At 46.1% G+C, this 23,669-nt stretch overlaps 2 protein-coding genes across 2 annotated transcripts in view; both read right to left on the reverse strand.

Annotated features, from left to right (window-relative positions):
* Window positions 1-23,669, reverse strand: part of MAPK8IP1 (mitogen-activated protein kinase 8 interacting protein 1) — a 631,105-nt gene that overhangs the window by 518,777 nt on the left and 88,659 nt on the right. The gene's annotated exons all lie outside the window — the stretch shown is intronic.
* On the reverse strand, window positions 6,118-6,617 carry LOC126935767 (putative uncharacterized protein FLJ41423). The gene is given in 2 exon segments (XM_050757651.1): window positions 6,118-6,389; window positions 6,392-6,617. Coding segments are annotated over 2 exon segments (498 nt in total).

Genomic DNA, 23,669 nt, shown 5'->3' on the forward strand with positions numbered 1-23,669 from the left:
GAGTTCGAGACCAGCCTGGCTAACATGGCGAAACGCTGTCTCTACTAAAAATACAAAAAATTAGCTTGGCCTGGTGGCATGTGCCTGTAATTCCAGCTACTTGGGAGGCTGAGGCAGGAGGATCACTTGAGCCTGGGAGGTAGAGGTTGCAGTGAGCTGAGATCATGCCACTGCACTCCAGCCTGGGTGACAGAGTGAGACTCCATCTCAAAAAAACAAAAAACAAAACAAAACAAACAAAAAAAAACTCATTCTGCCAAAGCAATCTCCCTCTGCTCTGAAGCTGGCTTCAGAAATGCTGCGCACGGGCAGGCAGGGGGAATCACGTGAAGCTCCTTAGAACATCCTTGGGAAATGCAGAAGAAGCCAATCAGAGACCCAGTCACTGGGGAGCCAGCAGGTGGGCCATGACGACTGACGGACAGTGTGCATGCCTGAACCTGTCTTGACCCAGGAGGGGATGCTGAGAGTAGGGAGTGGAGGGAAGAAGCCTCCAGGTGACTTGGAAAAACTAAATAGAGACAGAGACCCACAGAGGCCAGGGCCCACATCACCATGAGAACCCAGATGAAGAAAGTTCAGGGAGAATGCTCCCAAAACTCAAGACTCTCAAACCAAAAAGACCTTGAGGGGTCATTTAGTTCAGTCCTCTGCCTCCAGACTGGACAGCTGGCAGCCCAGGGCAGAGAAGCCTTGTGATGGGAGTATTTGCAAAGAATATCAGAGAGGGATGGGAGGGGAGAGGAAGGGAGGGAACCTTGATGCCCGTGATGGCCATGACCTTGGAGGCTTTTGAGCATTTCCTGGGTGCCAGGCACTGAGCTGACAGCTTTCCATACATTGTCTCATTGAATATGAATGAATATGAAGTAGGTACCATTACTGTCCCCACTTTACAGATGAGGAGACTAAGGTACTAGTGAAGTAACTTACACAGGTAGAAAGTGGTAGGACTGAAATTTACACCCAGATCTACCTGATTCTGAAGTCCTTGTTCCTTATCACTGAGGAAGAAGAGAAGATAAGGGAGTTGGGGTGGGAAGAGAAGGAGCACAATTCTGTTATTTGATAAAGAAGTAGGCCCAGGAAAAACAAAGGATGTACTTGGGGCCTTGTGGCTGGTGGTACAGGCTGGGTGCGTGACTGAAGGCTGCAGGGCTGGACCAGGGCACACAGGACCATGACCCGAGAGGAGCAGGCCCAGCAGCCTGAGCAAGTGTGTTTTCAGGCCCTAGAGAAGGACTTGCTAAATCTCTCTCCTAACAAACCTGGAATTCCACTGTTTGTGTCCTCTTTCTCCTGGATTTCTCCTGGAAGTTTGAAAACCCCAGGGAGGCAGGGCACATGGAGTCCAACTCAAATATCTGCAGTAGGAGTACATTCGTCTGGTGACTTTTTCCAAATCTGGTGATCTAACTCCAAGCTACCACCTTAGTGTGGGCCTAGACAACAGGTTGGAGGAAAAGCCATAGCAAGGGCTGGCCTAGGGAGCAGGGGAAAGAGGAGGGAAGGGCATCTAGATGCACCTTGAGGTATCCCTCAGGCTCCTTAGATCAGCATTTCCTAAGCCAAAAGTGCCACTTTCCTCCTCAGATCTGATCATCCACCCTGGCCAATGATGCTGCAATTCTGAGAGTCATCTCCGACTCACCCTTTCTCTCTCCCATCCCATCAACAACAAGGTCCTGCCAATTCTGCCTCCTAAACAGATCTCAAATCCTCCTACTTCTACCTCCACTGCTATCACTCGGTCCACACCATGGTGTGGATGAAGGCCACCATCTACTAGCTGGCCTCCCTGCTTCACCTTTTGCCTCTCAACCATCCATCCTTCACTCAGCAGCCCCAGTTGTCTTTTTAAAAGACAAACCCTGTCAGGTCTTTTGCCTCCTGAAAACTTTTCCATGGCTCCCCACGGCTGGCAGGAGAAAGCCCAAGCTGCTAAGCAGTGCATAGTAGGTCCTCTGCCGTCTGACAGTCCCTGCCTGCCCAATCCCACCTCCTGCCCCTCCACCTCAGGATGCCCCTGACACTGGCCATCTGGGCCCCTTGGGGCTCCTTCCCTGAAGACCTCACACTTTCCTGGCTTTGCACATGCTGTTCCGCCTTTGTGAATTGTCCCTTCTCTCCTGTCCCCTATGCTGTTCTGTGAAACTCATCTTTTAAGATGTAAGCCAGGCATCATCACTTCTGGGAAGCCTTCCTGGATCACCCCTTCCCCATCTGCAGGCAGAGATGCCCCAGGTTCTCAGCACATCCCTCTCCATTTGCTTTAATTACATGTGGACTTGTCCGTCTCTGCCAGGCTGTTGAGCATATGGGAGCCCCTGAAATAAGGATGGGGATTGGATCTTTCTCATTGCCAGTGACTAGCTCTGGGCCTGCCCCATAATTACAGCTTGATGAGAATCTCTGGAATAAAGGCAGACATACAAGCAACCATGACGTCGGGCAGGAGGTGATGAGAGATGAGATTATAACGAGAGATACAAGGGTGAAAGAGGAGATCGATTCTAAGTCTTTCTGGAGGTGGTGGCATCGGAGCGGGGTCATAAAGCACGGGTAAGCTTTCAATAAGCAGAGATGGAAAGACGGGAGGCAGCTTGGGAGCTCCGCTAACCATTTGTATAAATGCACTGTAGCTGCTGGCCTCGGCAGTCAGGAGCAGACCTGAGACCCAACCTTAGTATCCGGTCCACTGGGAGCGCTGACCTTGCCCTTCCAGTCATAATATTAAGAGTAAGGGATCCAGATTCCCAGGGCAGATTGCCTGTCCTTAGGTCACTGGAAAAAGAAAGAAATTTGAATGTTTAAATACTCTGCCCAGATTCTCCGTTATTCTGATTCACTTCCCTTTATTTGCCCTGAAGCTTAGTCCCACTCAAACAGTGCTCCTTGTTCATTCCCTCATTTTATCCTCTGTAGGCTCAAAGTGTGAAAGCAGCTAAAAGGGAACCAGAGCCTGGGGTGGGCTCAGAAGGCCCAGAGGCTAAGCCTTTCCTGCTTCTTCCTGAGACCCTGTGTTCTTTGGGGCTATACAGAGACGGGAGAAGACAAATTTCTTTGCTAAGAAGAGTATTTGGATGTGTTGACAAGGTCTCTATAGTAACCAGGAAATTGAACAAGTGTGGCCAGAAACCCACAAACAAGAAGGTGTATTTTTCCCCAAAATTGGTCAGCTGTATCCAAGAAGCCGGTGTGGGGCTGGGGCTTTAGCCATGCATGTGAGCGATTAGAAGCCAAGAAACCATGCTCCTTCACTGGTTGGCATTAGGAGCTGAGCTGAGCACTGAGGCTAGCTTGGTGCTCAGGAGCACAGAATCAGATTTGCCTTGGTAGGCAATTCAGTCTTGCTTTTGATCAAAGAATAAGCAATAAAAACCAAAACCAACAACAAAACAGAGAAGTAAAACAACTCAAGATAGAGCAATCGAGTTGGGTCAACTTTTGGTATCTGAGAAATAACAGAACCCTGCTTCTAGAACCCACTCTTGAGGGCCAGACAGGGTGGATGAGGAAGGAAGGTTACAGACAGCAAGGGAGGGGTGGACATTTTTGGAGCTTCTATGTGCTAAGCACTGGATTCTGCCAAAATTGAGGTCAAAGAGCACAGTGGTTAAGAGTGGGGTGCCAGAGCCAGGCTACCTGGGCTCAAAATCTACACTGTCCTCTCCAATTTTGTCCCCGGGGTTTGTTTAACCATCCTGAGCCTCCATTCCCTTAGCAGCAAACTATGAGTTGTGATGAAGATTAAATGAGCAAATACATATAAAGAGTTTAGAACCCAACTTGACACATAGTGTACGCTCATTAAGTTTTAGTATTATATTAACTTGTTGAATCTTCACAATAACCTATAGGTTTGTAATTTTACTCTCCTCAGTTTGTAAGGAAGCAGGCTCAGCTCGAAAAATCCCCTGCCCAGGACACATGGTTGGCAAGAGGCAGGAATGGGACTCAACTCCAAGTGTGGTGGGCCTCCTCACCCCTCGATGCCTCTGGTAGGAGCTTGCTCTCCCTATGAATCTGGATAACGACCTGGCTCTTTCTAGTTCTTGGAGTTTTGTTTCTATGAGGGAGGCTCCATTCACCCCCACACATGACACCATGTGATAGGGCTCATAGAGCAGAGTGAGCCTCCCTCACAGTCACAGGACAGAGGGATCAAGACAGCATCCCATGGTCCTTTCTCCCTGTGGCCTCCATGGCTCCTTGTCACCCAGGATGACAGAGAGAGCACCAGGTTGGGAATCAGCAGGTGTGGGTTCCAGCTCTGCCGCAAACCTGCTGCATGACATTGTGCAAACCAATTTCCCCATCTTTCCAGCTCTGCCGCAAACACTGCTGCAGGGATCACAAGGTCTGGCTAACACGGCGAAACCCCGTGCTCTACTAAAAACACAAAAAATTTTCCCCATCTTCGGGAGGCTGAAAATGGCGGGAAAGCTTGCAGTGAGCTGAGATTTTGCCATCCTGAGCGTCTCTGAGGTTGGATTTTGCCAGTTTGAGTTTACAATTCCGGGGATCAGAATGTCACCTCTCACATGCTAAAATGAAAAGGTGAGCATTTCAGCCAGTTGACTGCAGTGAGAAGAGATCACCCATCCTCTCAGTGCCCCGTGGAAGTACTTCCATTTAGGACACATTCTACATTCAACGGGTTTTGAGAAAAACCAGGGGGTGGAAGTAGGGAGAGAACCACTATTGACTTTGCACACCTCAGGCCCTGGGATTGACATTTCCACACACAAGAACCAGTGACAGCAGCCCGATGGCACCGGGAGTGTTTGTGATGCCATCTTACAGAGGAGGCAACTGAGATGCAGGAAGTCAGGTCTTAGCACCGACATCACTTTTTGACCCAGGCATTTCTGAATCCAAATAGATGCTCATCATAAGATTATAAGCAAACAATAGATTGCAAGCAAAAAAGTGAATTCTTTTTTTTTAAAAGCATTTTGCTTTTTAAGGGCCAATCTTCTCTTCATGTGCAAAATGGGAACCAAGATCTGGGTCACAGCTTACAGTCTCAAACCCCAGTTGTCCTGGAAGAAAAAAAGGACTCATCAGGGCCTGGAAAGCTTGTGTCTGAATCTCCAGCAATCCATGGCTGGCTGATTTCTTCTAAAGTCAGCCACGTTGGAGCCTGGCGGGCTGCAAGACCATTTCACTGGCAGCGCAGAACCCATTCCCCATGTGTTTCCCACCACCCACGGTTCTCTTGTCCTACCTGAGTTCCTCCGTGGCAGGCAGTTTACCAGAGAGCCAAGCACCAAACAGGGCCATGTGTATCTGGCCTGGTCCTCTGTACAGCTGGAGGAGCCACGCCCCTTCCTGCCCTTCCTTAGGAAGCAAAGCACCTACTGTCCTCCCAGCAGAGCCAGCGCAAGCATGGGCTTGAGAATGGAGCACACCTGCCTCCCCAGTCTGGCTGTCTTCCCTTTAATAATCATGTCCCTGGGCCAGATGCAGTGGCTTATGCCTATAATCCCAGCACTTTGGGAGGCCAAAGCAGGCGGATCACCTGGGGTCAGGAGCTTGAGACCAGCCTGGCCAACATGGCGAAACCCTGTCTCTGTTAAAATACAAAAATTAGCTGGGCGTGGTAGCGTGTGCCTATAATCCCAGCTACTCAGGAGGCTGAGGCAGGAGAATCACTTGAATCAGGGAGGTGGAGGTTGCAGTGAGCCAAGATCACACATTGCACTACAGCCTGGGTGACAGCGAGACTCCATCTCAAAAACAAAAACAAAAAACATAAACAAACAAAAATTGTATGGTCCTACACACTCCCTCTTTGGCCTTTAGCTTTATATTAGAAAAGTGGGGATACTATTTCCTTGGATAGTTATATATAGATTTAATGAGCTCAGAGCTTTTAGATCCAGGTTTCACGGAAGTATCAAAGTGTCTGTTAGGAGTGGGGAGGATGAGAAATGGTGAGGGACAGGGCCTTAGGTGCCCCATCCCCTTCCATCAGAGGTGCTTCCCTGGTATTGTTTTACACGGCCAGGTTAGGCCTGCGATTTTGGATGGAGGAAAGCGTCATGCAGCTGAAAGAAAGCAGAAAGACCGCTACTCTGGTGGTTGAGGAAATGCTGGGCACCCAGAGGGCACTTAATAAATGTTAGCACTTTCCCTCTCCTCGCCCCCATCATTCTCCCCCCTGGATTCTTTATTAGATGGCCCGGCGAAAAGCCGGACCCAGATAAATGGAGAGAAGGCAGCAGGCAGAAGATGGAGTGCTTTTAAAATACCAAGCGAATCACTGCAGGTGTGGAGTGCCTGGAGGGCGCTGGGGGTCACGGGGGCTGTGATCCAAATACGACGGGGTACAGGCTCACCGCAGCTCCACACTGAGGGCCCCTGCCTGCAACCAGCACAGAAAGGCTCCCCAGAAACAAGGGAACCGGCCCCTGCCCCACCAACGCCATTCTCAACAGGCTCACCTCCTCCTCCTCCTCTCCTGAATGGAAGGACCCAGAGGAAAAGACAGTGTTCTGAAACATGCGAAGGGGCACAAGGGGTGGGGAGGCCCAGTGGGCTGACCTGGCTACTTCTTGCAAATAAGCGGGGCCTGCTGCACTGCGAGGGCACCGAGAAGAAAGAGCTGCCATCAACCCTGCCCGGTTTTCCCAGATCCTCTGAAAATGGATCTTCCGAGAGCAGCTCGGCAACCGGAGCCACAGCGCCACCTACAGGCTTCCTCCTGCCATGCAGTTTGCCTTCAAATGCTCCTTTTCAGCTTGCAGGTATTACATGCTAGGTATGCCAGGGGCCGGAGCTCACATCAAATCCACTGAACTGCGAGGTGTCGTGTTGCTGATATGCTCAGACAAATGAGTTTGGCGTAGAGAGAACGGTCGTTGCTAACGTGTGTCTTGCAGGCAGGGTGTCAGGGCTGCACTCCAGGCAGGAAGCTGGCAGAGTTGACAGCCAATCTCCCATCTTAGTGATGGGGAAACTGAGGCCGAAACGGTCCACAGTTACACACTGAGTTGGAGACAGAGCTAGGACCGGAAGTATTCTGTGCCTCTCCACTTGGATGGCTGTTCACCTGTTAATTCCGCAATAACTGTACTGTGACAGCCACCACGGGCCTGCAGCACACACACTAGAGAGTGATTCCTTTTCACTCAGAAATGTCAGAAGATGGGGCCAAGTTTAGAGGTTGCAGCTACAGATGAGCCTCTGAATACGGGCTCCATAGGGCCTGGGGATAGGCCCCTGCTCTGAATGTGGATGTGAAAGGATTTAGTTCGCAGAACTGACCTTCCCTCCTACACACCCTCATGCTCACCCTCTCTATCTAGCAAACTGTTCACCGTTTATGGCCCACTCACAGGTTGCTGTCTTCCAAAGCCTTCTCTGATCCCTTCTCCCTGCCAGTGGATTGTGTCATCTCTGCCTGTGCCACCACAGCACTTATTTGAGACATTGATCATTGAACAGATCCCCCTGTATTATGATGATTTATGTGTCTGTTTGTCTAAATGGAGAGTTCTGGTGTCTCCAAAGCTCAGCCCAGAGCCAGACACAAAGCAGGTGGGCACTCCAGAAAGGATGGGTAGATGGATGGATGGGTGGGCGTGTGGGTGTGTGGGTGAGTGGATGAAAGGGTGGGTGGATGGATGGGTGGGTGGGTGGGTGGGTGGATAGATGGATGAGTGGGTGGACAGCAAACGAGGCACACCTAGAGGAAGGGGAACTACTCTATTCTATATTCTAGAACAGGGATAGCATCTGTTTCTAAAGAGACCTGCATCTAAAAGCATCTGCTTCCAAGTCCAAGTCAAAAAGCATAACAGGACGTGCATGTTAAGGGCAGTGGGGCTGGCCCTCTCCTCCTCCTAACTGCCCCTTCCCCATGGTTTCCCAGATAACCTGTTAGAAACCTGCCAGTGGTCCTCAAGGTGTAGTTCCCTGAATGCCTGAACCAGAATCGCCTGAAGAGTTTGTTAAAATGCAGGCTCCTGGGCCCTTCCCTCAGAGATTCTGATTCCGCGAGCCTCAGGAAGGGCCTGGGAATATGTATGTTTAAATCAGCACCAACCAAGTGATGCTGATGTGAAGGTAAGTTTGACATCACTCATCAACACAGTACAAGGACATGCCAAAAACTGCTTTTGCTGATGGTCCATCCACAGAGGCTTAAAGAAATGACCCTGTCTCACAGACACCAAATAGTAGAAAGTGCCTATGGAGTCTTCAAACATCTAGAAGTCCAGGGAGAGGGAGGGCTTCCAACTCCCTCCATGCAGCTCACCCCACCCCTGTCCCAACCCAATCCTGAGGGGGCTGGCCCACTCCCTAAATAAAAATGGCCTTCCCCTCCCCAAAAGCAACAGTAAGCAGGGCCTGCCTTGTGCTCCCCACTCCCCAGCGAAGCCCACAGTTGGGGGGCTTTATTCCCTGTTTACCATGGCAGAGAAGCCAGCAGCTGTTTTCAGTGTCTGTTTCTACCTAAACACATCTCACGCTCCCAAACATGGGCTCTGCCAGCAAACGTTAGCAGACCTGGAACACGAGTACCCTATTGGGTGCAGGCTGGAAAGGGCTCAAGGATGAAGACAGGACCAGAAGATGGTTCTGGACGGGGGCACAGCCAAACATCTTGGCAACTATGAGTGGGCAAGCAGCCCTCCCAGGCCAGCTGGTAAGCTCCTGGAAGGAGCAGAAAGGGCCCATTGGAAGGCAAAAGAAAACAGTGCCATCCAAATATCTGTTTGTCTCTGTGGCCCAATAACCTCAGCTCCAGCCACACTAGGTCTTCTGTTGAATACCTACTACGTGCCAGGCCCCATATTTGGTGCCTTACTATTTAGGTTAATCCCCACAATAGCCTTAGGAGACAGATACCATCGTGATGCCCATTTCACATACAAGGACACTGAGGTTCAGGAAGGTGAAGTGACTTGCCCAAACCCTGAGGGGGTCAGGCCAGATGCAGAGTCAGAGCTGGAGTCCAGGTTCCTCTGCTTTTCCAGGCTCCCTTGCTGTAGCTGTGCTGTTCACCATGCACATGCCAGGTAGTCTTGCCCTGTCCATGCTGCTCCTCCATCCAGAATATCTGACCTCTGGTGCCATGAACATAGTCCTTCTTGTTCTTCAGAGTCACAGGTCACTTTTTCCCTAAAGCCCTCCTGGATCCCATCTCCCATCCAAATAGAGAAGTTAATTGCCATGTTCCCACAGCACACTGCTTGGCCTGGCACTCAGCCCCATTTTCATCTGTCTTACAGCTGCTGAGATACACAACAGTCCCCCTAAATCTCAATCTCCCACCCCCACCTCTGCTGCTGCCACCACCCAGCCTCTGCCCATCACATCCCTGTCCCCAGCACCTACCTCAGAGCCTCAGCAGGCTTCAGGCTGACCCTCTGGGGCACCACACAGGTCCAGGGCCCATATGTAGACTGAGGACTAAATAAATTGCCCCTGCCAGCCACGGGCAGCCAGTCATTACTGAAGGTGGTATGGCCTATTGACCCAATGGAAGAACGCTGAATTCTAAGCTTAAAGGCCTAGCTTTGAGACTTGGTTCTGAAACTAATTCACTGCATGATATTGAGCTTCTCTGGACCTTGGGTTCTATCTGTAAAATGGGTGGGTGAATGGAAGACATGATCTCTATGTTCCATAACTCTGTTAAACACTTAACTGTGCACTGAATGCGGATATTTGAGTCTTTATCAAGGGTCTAATCCTTTGAGCCCACAGAGTGGCTGCGGGTGCCTGCCTGAGGGCAACTGAGACAGGCTCAGCTGGACCCGAGGTTCTGACTGTGAGTAGGAAGACAAGTTTGGGTGGGTCAGCTAAAGGGCTTTAAATACCAGGAAAGGAACATGGAACTGACTTAATATGGCAGGGGAGTGGTTGTTGCTCCCTCAGGGGGGAAGGACAGGAGAGTGGGGTGAGGGATCACTCATCTGACACTGATGTGACGGGTGACAGAAAGAGGACCTGGGCCTGAGACACTACTCGGGTGCCTGCTTGATGTAGGAAGCCTGGTTGTCATGAACCGAGGGTCTGTACCAGCATGAGTAGCAGTGGGATTGAAGAAGGGAGATGTTTTGGAAACATCTCAAAAGAAGAATCTCTAGGATTCCTAGAGATTTCAGCATGCAGCATGGAGGAAAAAAGGAAACACAGATGGCTCAGAAGCTTGATCCTGTGAGTTTCAGAGTACAGTGGGTTGAGGGGCTGAGTACCTGTGACTCCAGTACTGAGGGGCAGGGGCTAAGGAAAAAGGGACAAGGGAAAGACCTGGGTGTCAGTCTCCATTCCTGCTCCTAACCATAGCAGATCATCGTTCCACTCTGAGCCCATTTTGTCACCAGTGAAATGGGGGGAAAGAATCCTGCTGACCTGAGAGGGATGCTGTGGGGCTTTCATGTACTAATAGGTATGCAGTGTCTGCATAGGGGAAGCCTCATAAACACTGACTATTATAATGGCTATGCATCCACAATCCATTTTTATTTCACAATATAATAATAATAGCTACCATTTATTGATCACCTGCCATGTGCCAGGCTGTACTAAGCAATTTGTTTATACTCATGATCTGATTTCTTCCTCACAAGAATTCCATAAGAACCCCCTGCATTGTGTGGATGATTAACTCTGAAGATCAGAGAACTGAGGCAACTTTCCTGAGACAGCACAGCGGCTGAGAAGCAGTCACCTCCAACCAGCATTCAATAAGCACCTAACAGGTCCCGGGCACTGGTTGGAACACAAAGAGGTGTAGAACCTCGCTTGGTCCTTTGAGGCAGTTCATTGCAGCTACCAGCCTCCAGTGAAACAGGTCTCTTTGAGCTATTTGTTCTGGAATTTTATTCTCTGCTGTGAATGTTGATAGACAGGGAACAAATATCTCTTGGTTGGACTCTCTGAGCACGGGGCACTGGGAAAGGATGTCAAGCCCTGAGACCATTGTTCACGATGAGCGGCCGCACCCGCCCACCCGACAGTCTTTTATCCAACTTGGCTGGGTGCTATTATTCAGCTCTGAGCCATCACCAGGAGCTGCAAAGCAGTTAATTACAGAAGTATAATCCCCTTCTTCACAAGAAGCTGATCTTCTAGGGTTGCAAGAAGATAAGATTTATGCCTCTTTCAATTCCTTTATTCTCTCATCAACATAGATTCATATTTCAGTTTCCTGCATTGGAAACAAAAAGGAAACTTGCTCAGCCCACTGCTGCCTGAGAGAGATAAATTAGGCTACACAAAGAACCAGTCCTATAAACTCAATCTCTTTCCCTTCCTTTCAATGTTTGTGATTATAAACAGAGTCAAGGGCAGTTGAAATATAACCCTCTGCTGCCTGCCTGCCTTGTCCTAATCAAAGAGAGGAGACAAATGCAGTGATATCAATCCGTGTGGTGCCAGAAAAGAGGGACACAGGCCCCCCACGATCCTATGCCAGCCTGGTGAGCAGATCAGATAGAAAGACCTTTGTCTCCAACCATTCTCTGGTCACAAAATTGTTTCCAAAGGCCACAGAGAGAAGCTGGATGCCGCGCCACTGCAAATGCTTTCATTTTCTTGATGGCATCGTGTATGATGCTATTTGCTCAAAAGAAAGGGCCTTTCAATTTGGCGGGCTGTGCAGTGTGACTGTGCCAGGGCCCCTGGCCAGTCTCAGAAGTGTGCGGACAGAGGTCGCCAGCAGATCAGACCACAGAACAAGGCCAGTGTTGGCAGCTCTGAGGAACGGAGAGGTTCCAGGCTCTTCTGAGAGGAGAGGCCCACTTACTGAGAGCAGTCCTGAGCGAAATGACATTATCCTACCCAGGAATCGGGGTGGGTTTTTGGATTATTGTTGTTTCTGTTCAACTGCTTTTGCTGTTTTTTCAAACATCGCTGGAGTTATTAACTGCGGAGAGTTCAGTTGGCAGATGAGGAACAAGGGGGCCACAGAAAGGAGCCAATTTGCTCAAGGACACAGGGAAAACGTGTGGCAGAACTGAGAATGACAAAAGTCCTGATGACAACAGTGGATCGTGAAGCTTGCTGAAAAGTGCCAGACACTGTGCTAAGCATCATCATCCCTCATCTTCAAGACAACTAAAAAGTAAACATCATCACCCACACTTTACAGAGAAGGAAACTGAGGCGTAGAGGAGGTAAGATACTTGTTGGAGGCCACACAGTGGCCAACTCTGGAGCCCCTGTACCCCACTGCCATGCAATTCCGCCTCCCCCAGGTACGCCTTTCTGGCATCTTGACTTTTCTTGGAGGACTTTTTGCAACTGCTGATTGGCAGAGGGGAAAATCTAATTTTTTAAGGATAATGAAGAAAGGGAGGAAGGGAAGAGAAGAAACAGAATACAAGAGCCAAGTTGGCCCTTGTAATAAAATGTCATCCCACAAGATGTAAGACAACAGTCTTTAATAGACTTCGAGATTCAATTATCCTTTTATATTTGCAGCAGACCCATCATCGTCTAAATCATCCATTCGCCGTGAACACACCCTAACTCACAAATAGAATATAAAGCAAATCAAGTTTGAGAGCTGTGTAGCCTCTGAGCCATCACTCCTTGAAGACACACACCTCAGCATTCACTCCCAAGGGAAGAAGGTTAATAAAAGCCTTGGGCACTGTTTCTAGTTCAAGGCCTGGGGCCTGTCTCACAGATGGCTACGAAGAGCTCTGTGATTCAGAGGCGGAATTAATCTTTTCCATTCTGGGGCTTTTGATGCATATTCTTCTGATCTCTCCTGGCCACCCTCTCTCAAGCCCTCACATGGCAACTCTTGACTCTCTGGATCACTCCCATTTTTTTCCCCCAAAAGACTTTACAGATGTGATATCTCCAGTGAATGCCAACATATTCGATTTTTCTAGCAGCTGCCAGGGTAAGGAAACGCCAGCTCAGCCCCACTTTTCTTGGTGGCAGAGCCTTCTGTGGCACATGCATCAGCCTTGTCAGAGAGGCTGATGACCCACCCTGCACAGGTCTCACATAACTAGCTCCTAAATCCCACTTCCTATTCTGTCCCTCTCCAGTATTTTTTTTTTTAATTTTCCTCCTTTAAGTTATAAAAGTAATACATGTTCATTGTAACAGGTTATTCAACAGAGTTGTATAAAGCAAAGTTCCTTATTCTCATCTAGCCCAATTTCACATACAAGTGAGTTACCAACAGTCTGATATGTGTAGTGGTGTGATCTTGGCTCACTGCAACCTCTGCCTCCTGGGTTCAAGTGATCCTCCTGCTTCAGCCTCCTGAGTAGCTGGGATTACAGGTGCCCACCACCACATCTGGCTAATTTTTGTATTTTTAGTAAAGACGGGGTTTCATCATGTTGGCCAGGCTGGTCTCGAACTCCTAACCTCAGGTGATCTGCCCGCCTTGGCCTCCCAAACCCTTAAACATGATTTTTGCCTTTTTTTTTTTTTCAAATATGAGATCACACCATACATATTTCTCTAAATCTTGTTATTCAGAATTAACAAAATATGGAGGTCTTTTCAGGTAAGACAAAGATGTCTGATTTATTCTTTTCAATAATGTTGCATGCATAATATTATGTAGTATGACTGAGACATATTTACTAAGCCATCCTATATCCTGACCCTCCTAGATGGCATGCCTGGCCTCTCATATCTATGAAAGACATGGTTTCCCTCCATTGATAAACCGCTTATCTTTGGCAAGGCCCTTTCCAGGATGGCTTAGCCTTGGAGAGGAGACTCCTTATCCATGCAATGTTCTCGAGAACAGTCCCTGCCAAGGTAACCTCCCAGCCTTTCAGGAAAGACCCAGACAGACTTGTAAAAGCCGGTTTCACTGCCATGAAATCTGGACTTCCTTTGGCAATGAAAAACAAAACAAAACACAAAGCATAACTAAACCCTTAAGACATCATAAACAGGCAAGCAAAAATACGACACATAATTCTAGGCATAAACCCAATACCCGCCAGAAAGACTTAGGAAAACAATCCTTGAGAACACAAAAAGACATTGTTTACCAAAGAAAGATTTTTATAATGCCGATGCTGCGTTTTATTAGAGAGAGAAGAGGCCTGAAGAGGAGACAGCCTACAGAAGATTTCTGTGCTCATTTAAACTGAATGCTAAAACACTCTATGTCTGAAATGTTGCAAAACTGGAAGTAAATTCTTTGAGGCAATCTGCTTTTCTAGAGCTCTTTTATGGAAGTCACATTCAAACGGTTTTAGAAATCAAAATGAAATCTCACAAAATGTATTAAGAGTTTGTCTCCTTTAGAATAAGTTACACCATTTCTGGGACTCTATCCTAAAAAAAAAAAATCATGAATGCCAGCAAAGATGAGGATATTTATCCAGCATTACGTATAATTTTAAAAAAATATAAAACAAACTAAATGGTCTAAAACAGGAAAAATGTAATAGTACGCAACTATTAAAGGAGATATTCATAGTATTAATACCAAGAATAAATGCTTATGTTATGATATTAAGAGAGAAATACATTTGTATATTCAATTTGTGTAAAAAATACACATAGAAAACACTGGAAGGTAATACACCAGCATATTAACAGTGGTTATCTCTGGGTGGTAGAACCACATATTTTTTTCTTCGTCTCTTTTACTTTTCTGTAATTAAAAAACTTTCTAAAATTAACCTGCATTACTTTTATAATGGATTAAATTAAACCACACAAGAAAATAGAACTGATTCTACTGACTATTTTTAGGATCATGGGCTGGTATGTATGAGAAGGAATGGGCATGGATCATCAGGCTAAGGGTTTTCTGGGTTGGGGGCAGTGATGGAGAAAATCCTCCCACTCTTTGGTATGTTTAAGGCTGTGGACCCTCTAATCCAATACCTTCTACAGAACAATTAACACACAATGAAAACTTAAGAACATCAAATAGATGACATTGCCAATTCACTCGACATTTAGTATGCACAGACTATGTGCCAGGCACTAGGGGGAAATAACCAACTTTGTATTCTAGGTCATTTTTTAAAAAATTAAGACTACACTTTGTCCCCATCATCATATATGAAATGTAGCACACTGATGCCTTCAATTTTCCTTCCATTGTTTTCAGAAAGGCAAACAAAAAGAAAAATGAACAAGTTAAGATTTGCAGTGGACGTCATGAAAGAACATATTGGAAGTAATCCCAGGACCTTCAACCATTTCTGTTAAGAGTGTTTATTCTTCGGCCGGGCGCGGTGGCTCAAGCCTGTAATCCCAGCACTTTGGGAGGCCGAGATGGGCGGATCACGAGGTCAGGAGATCGAGAGACGATCCCGGCTAACACAGGTGAAACCCCGTCTCTACTAAAAAATACAAAAAACTAGCCAGGCGAGGTGGCGGGCGCCTGTAGTCCCAGCTACTCGGGAGGCTGAGGCAGGAGAATGGCGTAAACCCGGGAGGCGGAGCTTGCAGTGAGCTGAGATCCAGCCACTGCACTCCAGCCTGGGTGACAGAGCAAGACTCTGTCTCAAAAAAAAAAAAAAAAAAAAAAAAAAAGAGTGTTTATTCTTCATTAGAGCCAGCTCTGGGAAAAGAGGCAGCCAGACAGTTATCAAACCAAGGTTTCAAGTTTCTCCTGTCTGTTCTGAAAAATTTTAACAGATGGGTCCTCTCAGCAGGACCAGTAAATGGTTATTAATCCATTCATTCAGTCAATACCTACTATGTGTCACACTCTTTTAGGAGCTGGGAGCAATGCAGAGAATCAAGGTCCTTGTGTTCATGGTACTTACATCCTAATGCAAGAGACAGGCAACAGACAAATAAAATAGAAACTAATATTATTCAGGTCATGATCTATGGAAAAGTTAATAAAAGATTAAAGAATAGAGTGACAAAAGGCTCTTTTCTAGACAGAGTATTAAGAAAAGTCTTTCCCAAAGAGGTGACATTTGAGCAGATGCTGAGTGATTGAGAGGATTGAGTGATATGAGTATCTGGAGTAGTTCTATGTTGAAAGAGCAAATGCAAAGGCCCTGAGGCAGGAGTGCAGCAAGAAAAGCCATCTAGCAGGAGCACTGTGAGCAAAGAGGAGAACAGATGGAAACTGAAGTCAGGGATGAAGTCAGACTAGATCAGGGAGGGTCTTTTGGGGCACAGTAAAGACTTCTGATTTTATTCTAAGAGTGATGAGGGGCACTGCATAGTTTTGAGCTGGTGGGGTAGGGTAAAATGATCTCATTCAGGTTTAAAAAAATCACTCTGGCTACCACGTCAGGGGAATGAGTGTAAATATGAATTTGAGCTAAGATACTGTCGCAGAAACCCAATCAAAGATGATGGTGGGGACAATTCAAGGTGTATTTTTAAGATGGAGTTCATGACTGAACATAAGGTAAGAGCAAAAAGCATCAGGGAAGATTCCAAGGTCTTCTGGCATAAGAACCTGAGTAAATGTTGGTGCTATTTAGTGGTACAGAAATACTGGGGGAGGAATGGGTGTTGTGTTTTGTTTTAAGGGAACATAGCAGATGCTGTTGATACCCAGCCCATATCCCTCTGGCTTTACCACATCAGTGCACACTGATTGACTTTCAACTGCAGCATTTGCATCTCTTTGCCTGAGGGTTTTCTCCTAAACTGCAGAGAACCACTCTGCCTGTGTGCCCAGCACACCACAAGGGAGCAGCTGTTAATCACCGACACTCCGAAGTTGGTGTATAAATACCTCAGCTCCCTTCCCTGAGTGGGAGTGGGAAGACAGATCATTCTGACATATGTGCTCTACACCACCATTCCCAGGGTTCACCAGTGGAATTGAGCTCCAGTCTTCCACAGGAGTAGCAATCCTTGATTGGCCTTTCTCCCTTCCCAGCTTGTTCTCAATTCCCTGCCAATGGTTCCTGAACCTCCCAAATAAATTGCTTATGCTTGAATCCTTGCCTCTGGATATGGTCTGGGAGAATCCAAACTAAGATAGGGAAATCAAAAACAACTTCCAATTCCTTTTTTTTCTTTCCATCTACTGCTAATCTCACCTTTTGGTCATTCATTCTCACTGCCTCTAGCAGGACAATAGCAGCAGAATCAAGATAATCAGTGAACCTCGGTTCTATATGGTAGGAACCAAACAGAGTAATTTTAATAAACCAGATTGCCACCTGCTCTCCCCATCCTAATCCCTGGGATTGCTAATCATTAGTCTCCTTTTCTTTTCCAACTACTCCAATGCAGTGACCTCACTTTGCTTTCACATTTTCAAAAATAGCAAATAGAAAGGACACTGATCTGAGAGAATCTAGGGAGCTGCCAAATGGGACAGGCAGGGGAATGAAGGATTTTTTTCTGTCCCTTTCTTCACTACACAGTTCAGCAAATGCCTGGAGACAGGAAGACCACAAACTATTAGCAGCCACATGAAATGCTATTTATTAAGCACTGCCTCTATGAGGAACTAAACCCTCTCATCAAAAGCCAGGGGCAAAGAGACCTGACTTGCCATATGCCATCTCTCTTAGGGAAGCACATTTGTTTACACAGTAGCATTTTATATGTCACAAATGACTCAGAATCATCACTTTCCATTTGCCCTGTTGATATGGACTGACTGTTGTGGGGAGGAGATGGAAAAAAAAAAAAAAAAAAAAGCAAAAGCTGCCCAAAGATCCTTTGGCTTAAGCAAAAAAAAGCTTGGTACAAATGAACCGTTGTCAATGTCCATCAGGCACTATGTAAACATGACCACCCCTTCTACATATGAGAAGGTAGCGGATGCATAGCCATGTTGCAGCAAGGATGCTGGAATCTGTACCCCTGGCATATCAAGGGGCACTGAGATCGGACACTGGCTGTGGAATCAGTTAGATCTGGGATCAAACTCCTGGCTAGCCGTTTACTAGCTGGTGACTTTGGGGATGATATTATTTAGCTTCTTTGGGTCTTGGATGCCTCATGTACTTAGTGGAGAAAATAATATACTCACCCATGGCAGGGCTGAGATGAATAACAGTCAGTGACAAGCAGAGTAGGCATTGCATCACTATTAGTTCCCTCCTCTGTTCAGCCATTTGTAGCTGAGGGCAACCTGGCAAATCCAACCTGACTCATTAAAGGCCTGAGAAAAACCATTTCAGTGATTTTCAAGACAAGGGATCGTCACCAAGAAAGCAAGGATGATGCCCATAATAAAGGTTCCTTCCCAGGCCCTTGGTGCCTCTTCCTAAGGTCCCTGTGCGGTAGGTGTGAGCTTCTTGAACATCTGTCTCATACTTCTGCATCTCTAGCACTAATTGCAGGGCCTGGCACACAGTAGGAAAGCAAGCTTGGTGCTTCGGAAATAGCACACACTTCTGAGTCAGACAAGCCTTAGTTCAAGGTTCAGTTCTGCCACTTGCCTTTGAGTAACTTACTTCCATGAGCCTTGGTATCCTTATCTGTAAAACAGCTAATGATGTCTACTTTGCAGTGTTGTATGAACTGAGATAAGAGATGCAGAGCCTAGTACAGTGCCTGGAACATTGTAGACACTCAAAAAATGTTACCCTTTATTAAGAAATAATCAACTCATGGATAAGAAGAACTCAATTCAACGAACAACACACATCTCCACACACACAATAAAAACATGCCATATCACATTTTCGTTTATGCATATCAAGATGTAGCCCCAGCTATTTATTATAGTGCAAAGGTTTCTTCCCCTCTTTGTGCGGCATAATCATAGCAAGCTCTGATTTGTACTTGGGATTTACAGACTGAACAGATCACATGGTCCACCCCATCCCACCTCCCATCACCCCTCCATCCCAACACACATGTAAAGAAAATCTGGCTACAAATAAGGCCAAGGTAATCTCACAGCATCTCTCTCCAAATGTATATTAACACAAATGGAATTATCCTCTTTGCAGTGGAAAAACCAGACAGATGCCACCTTAATCAGTGATCAGATGTCATCGACAGCAATGTGTCTTATTAACAGCACCAGTAATAAGACATATTGACATTATGTACTCCAATATGATGCATGGAGAAACTTCAAAACCCCAGTCTAATCATGAGAAAACACTGGACAAATCCAAACTGAGTAAGTCTAAAAAATAACTGAGCAGTACTCTTAAAAAGTGTTAAGGTCATGAAAGACAAGGAAATAATGAGGAACCATCACAGATTGGAGAAGACATAAAAACTAAATGCTATGTGGAACCCTGAACTGGATGTGAATAAAGTTTGTAGTTTTTTTTTTTTTTTTTTTTTTTTTTGGTTAAACATCGAGGGTAGCCTCAATGGGGAAAAAGACTGACAAAATTCCAACCAAAAGGTTCATGGAAGACAGAAAGCTAATCCTTCTGAATTCGGCTGAACAATTGGGGATGAGGAAGATTTATGAAAAGATTAAAGTCTAAGCTCCATTTTTTTTTCTTTTTCCTTTTTTAACCTGAGTACTGATAGTATTTTCTCTCTCTTATCCTTATCCCTTCAAATCCAACCTAGAGTGAGAGAATAAATTTGAGCCACTTCATCGTAATTTCACAGTGGCATAATAAGTTCCCGTATTTTCACCAGTTATCAATATAAACATCAGATGGCATAAAATTAGATGGCTCTTTAGAAATAATGTGTCACGTAAGTATAACTGCCAAATTGAGGTGTAACCCAAAGTTTAATATTTTCTAAAAAGTGGGCCTCGTGCTCTTTAGGAGCGCAGCCCACCTGCCCAATTTCAGTTAAGTTTCACTTTTAAAGTTGCACAGGAGCCCAAGTAAGCCTTCACTTTGTATCTGAGCAGAATGAGGGCCCAGGAAGGGAAAGTTGCTTAGGCTCAGCCCATGTGGTGGTGAACAGAACCACTGCAGAATACCACACTGCTTTCTCCCAGCTGCTATGATTTACTGCAGCCTTATTGTCCTGACCAAGAATGAGACCAGTTTACAACTATTACGCAGCAACAGCCACATGGGCCCCACCTAGACCTCTGAATCAGACTCCTTAACACTGAAGCCTAAACATCTCTACCAGGAAAAGTGTTCTCTAAGACTCAAGTACAGAGCATGTGCTGAGACAAGATTCTTCAAGCTGGTATGTGTGTATGGGCGGGCACACACGTGCCTGTACAAGTCTTAAGATGTCTAGGACGTGTCTGTAGAGTTGTTCTATGTCATTTCCATGTTCCTTCCTGGGTTCTCTGCCCTCCACCCCAAATGCTTTTCTTGCCCCTGTCCACTGTGTCTTTGCCCACATCTTGTGCTTCAGGCTCCACTCTATGTAGCATTTGACCTCCTGGCCTTTACCAGCTTTCCTGTTTCAATGTACCTGAGATGACAGGCAGCAGCTTTGGGGAAGAAGAATCCATTCATTCATTCATTCATTCATTCATTCTTATGTCAGAGACTATTTGAGGTTCTGGAGATACAGTCATACAATATAGACAAGATGTTTATTTTCATGGAGCTTACATATTAATGGGAGGAGACAGTCAATAAACAAAGGAAGATACAAGAAAATAGCAGTAATGATGAGTGTTGTGGTGAAACTGAATTCAGGATGATGTGACAGGGAGTAACAGGAGGGTGCATGAGTTTGTGTGGTCAAGGGAGGGCTTATTTGAAGAGGTCACATTTAAGTTCAGCCCTAAACAAGAGAGGGCCAGCTCTGCAATACCTGGGTGAAGAGAGTTCCAGCAAAGGGAACAGTTAGTGCAAGGACCCTAAGGCAGGATAAAACTCGGCAGGTTGAAGAGAGAAGGATAGTATGTCTGGATTATAGTGAGTGAAGGGATAGAGTGGTACCAGATTGAATCCAGATCATGTAGGGCACAGTAATTAGTGGGGGAAGACAATAATTCTAGACACAAAAGTGATAGAATCTAACTTATATTTTAAACAAATATTTTGGCTGCTACTGTGTGGTGGAACATGGTAGACACTAAAAAAAATGTTACCTTTCATTAAGAAATAATGAACTCATGGATAAGAAGAACTCGACATATGAATGAATGGACTGGGATGGTGAAAATGGGTTAGATTAGAAGCAGGGAGGTAAAATGAAAAGGATATTGCAGTTAACCAGGTAAAGGATGATGACGCCTGGGTTAGGGTGGTAGAGATAAGAACAGTGAATGGATTTAGGATATATTTTAGAAGAAAAGCAGATATAATTTGTTGATGGGTGACCTGTGGGGAATGAAAGAGGGAATCAAGATCGTTCCCAGGTTTTTGCCTTGAGTGCACTGATGATGGCACCATTAGTTGACATAAGGAGCCCTGGGAAAGGAGGAGATTGGGAGCAGGAAAGGAAGAGTTTGACAAACATGTTAATTTGAGATATTTATTAATGAACCTGTAGCCCCCATCTCATACTTTATATCTATTACTATACCAAGAACTATGAGATCCAAGACCTTGCCTTCCTTTTCAATTCCTTGTTAAGCAGGAATAAAGTGAAAGATAACTGAATAAAATATTCAGTTTTTTTGCAAAACACTTTTACGTTCAGAGGTTTGGTAGTAGAGCCATATCTTCCCAGGCAGGCATAAGTAGCCAATCAATCACGGTGTCATACCAAGCAACGGTCCAAGGGGCAAACTAATTAAAAATTTAATCCCATGATTTTCATCTTAATCTCTTTTTCCCATTAGCTTTGATCAATGCCCACAACACAATTTAACCAAACTTTTCATTTAGATAAATGACTGAGTGGGGTACCTATTGAGTCCGTTTGTTATGAACCAATGGATAACTAAAATGTATATGCTAATTACTAAAGACCACACACTAATTTTCAAAGCATTTTAATAGCACAAAAGCTATGCTCCTGTTATCAAATGAAATGCGCTTCCTATGTTACACAACAGTAGTTGTTCAAACCAGTTTCTCTTGACTTCAGTAGCCAAATTGCAGCACGCTGTGTAGGTACACAGTGCATTTGAGAAACGTCTGCACATCCCAACCCTGCACTATATCACAAGCAATAGAGAAAGGTGTACCAAATAAGAAGATTCCATGAACTTCTCAGCTACCTGGGACTTCTGCTGCACCCTGAAAAAAAAAAAATCAGGCTAGAAACTACATAAAACAACTAAACCAAACTGAATGCAGGGGCTGCTAAGAGGAAGAATGAACTTTGCAGCCTGTTCCAAATGCTAAGGTGAAGGAGGCCCTGGCTCTGCTCACTAGGTGTGCAAGTCAGGAGATATTCATTTCATGACCATCCTTTCCTATCTTCTGGGGTGAAATTTCTACTGCTTTCAAGTCTTCCAGCCCCTATTTGAATGCCAAAATTCTTAAGTTCCTTCAAGTAAAAGAGATCTTCATTTTAAAAATAAGTCAATGGCTCTGCTCTCCTGTAGCCTTTTCAGTCCCTGTAGCAGTGCTTTCTCACTTAGATTTTCACTGCCATTTCAATAAGGGGGTGAGAAGAAGGGAAGAACGGGGACTGTGATCAATGAAAACTATTCAGTAAAGGCTCTTCATGCCAGACATGGCCTCAGAAACAGGAGGAAAGTTTACCAGACGGCAGGAGTAGGTGCTGGCTGGCCCCAGTGGAATGGGTAAACCTAAAAGGGGACGAAAAGGTTTTCAGGCTTCGGTGGCCCTCTCTACACACACATTTTGTGGCCATGAAGTCCTGGCCACTAAGCATCATTGTCTCTGTGTAACCACTGCACCTGCCACTTCCCTCAAAACATTAGTAACCGGGTTCCTGGGAGGATTTTCTTTTTTTTTTTTTTTTTTTTTTTTTTTTTTTTTTTTTTTTTTTTTTGAGACGGAGTCTCGCTCTGTCGCCCAGGCTGGAGTGCAGTGGCGCGATCTCGGCTCACTGCAAGCTTAAGGTCTGGGAGGATTTTCATCCCCAATTTACTGGACATGCCTCCGAGCCACCTCGCCCTTCCGGCCCTCCCTCTCGTTGGTCGCCTGAAGACCCCCCCAACACGCGGGACGACCCCTCCCCCCGCCCTCCTCACCGACTAGACACGGCCAGCAGAACCTTGGAGCGGCTCTGTCAGGCTGCCCTGGAGCGGAAACAAGAAGAAGGAAGAGGAAGGCGCGAAGGAAGAAGACTCCCTCACAAATTGGCTTCCAAGGGGCGCTGGGGCAACAGAGGGGGAAATGACGTAAGTTTCCATCCCGGAAGCGAAAATTGGGCACGGGTCCAGGAAGCCGCCATGTTGTGTGTGGCGGATGAGAATTTCAGCGCTCAGTATCTGAGTGCCAGCAGAGAGGCCCCGCAGAGAGAATAGATTAACCATCTCCCCCTCCTCTCCCTCATCCGCTCCATCCCTCCTCCCATCCCCCTCTCCTTCTCCTTTCTGCCATTTACTAAATGAGTATTTATTGGGACCTTGCTGTGTTCTGTGCTTCAGAGTCCATTGAATAGGATGGACAAACATTTAAATTTCCTAGCCGGAAACACTGAAGGATGAACTGTCAAGAGGCCTTTGAACCAGAGGGACTCTATCTTGAATAGGGGCTGCATAAAAGAAGGCTGAGACCTGCTGGGCTGCATTCCCAGGAGGTTAGGCATTCTAAGTCACAGGATGAGACAGGGAGGTCAGCACAAGATACAGGTCACAAAGACCCTGCTGGTAAAACAGGATACTTAAAGAAGCCAGCCAGAATCCACCAAAACCAAGATTGGCAATGAAAGTGAACTCTGGTCATCCCCACTGCTCATCATATGTTAATTATAATACATTAGCTTGCTGAAAGACTCTCCCACCAGCACCACGAGAG

The sequence above is a fragment of the Macaca thibetana genome, chromosome 14 (genome assembly GCF_024542745.1).
Source record: "Macaca thibetana thibetana isolate TM-01 chromosome 14, ASM2454274v1, whole genome shotgun sequence".
In the NCBI taxonomy this organism is placed as follows: domain Eukaryota; kingdom Metazoa; phylum Chordata; class Mammalia; order Primates; family Cercopithecidae; genus Macaca; species Macaca thibetana.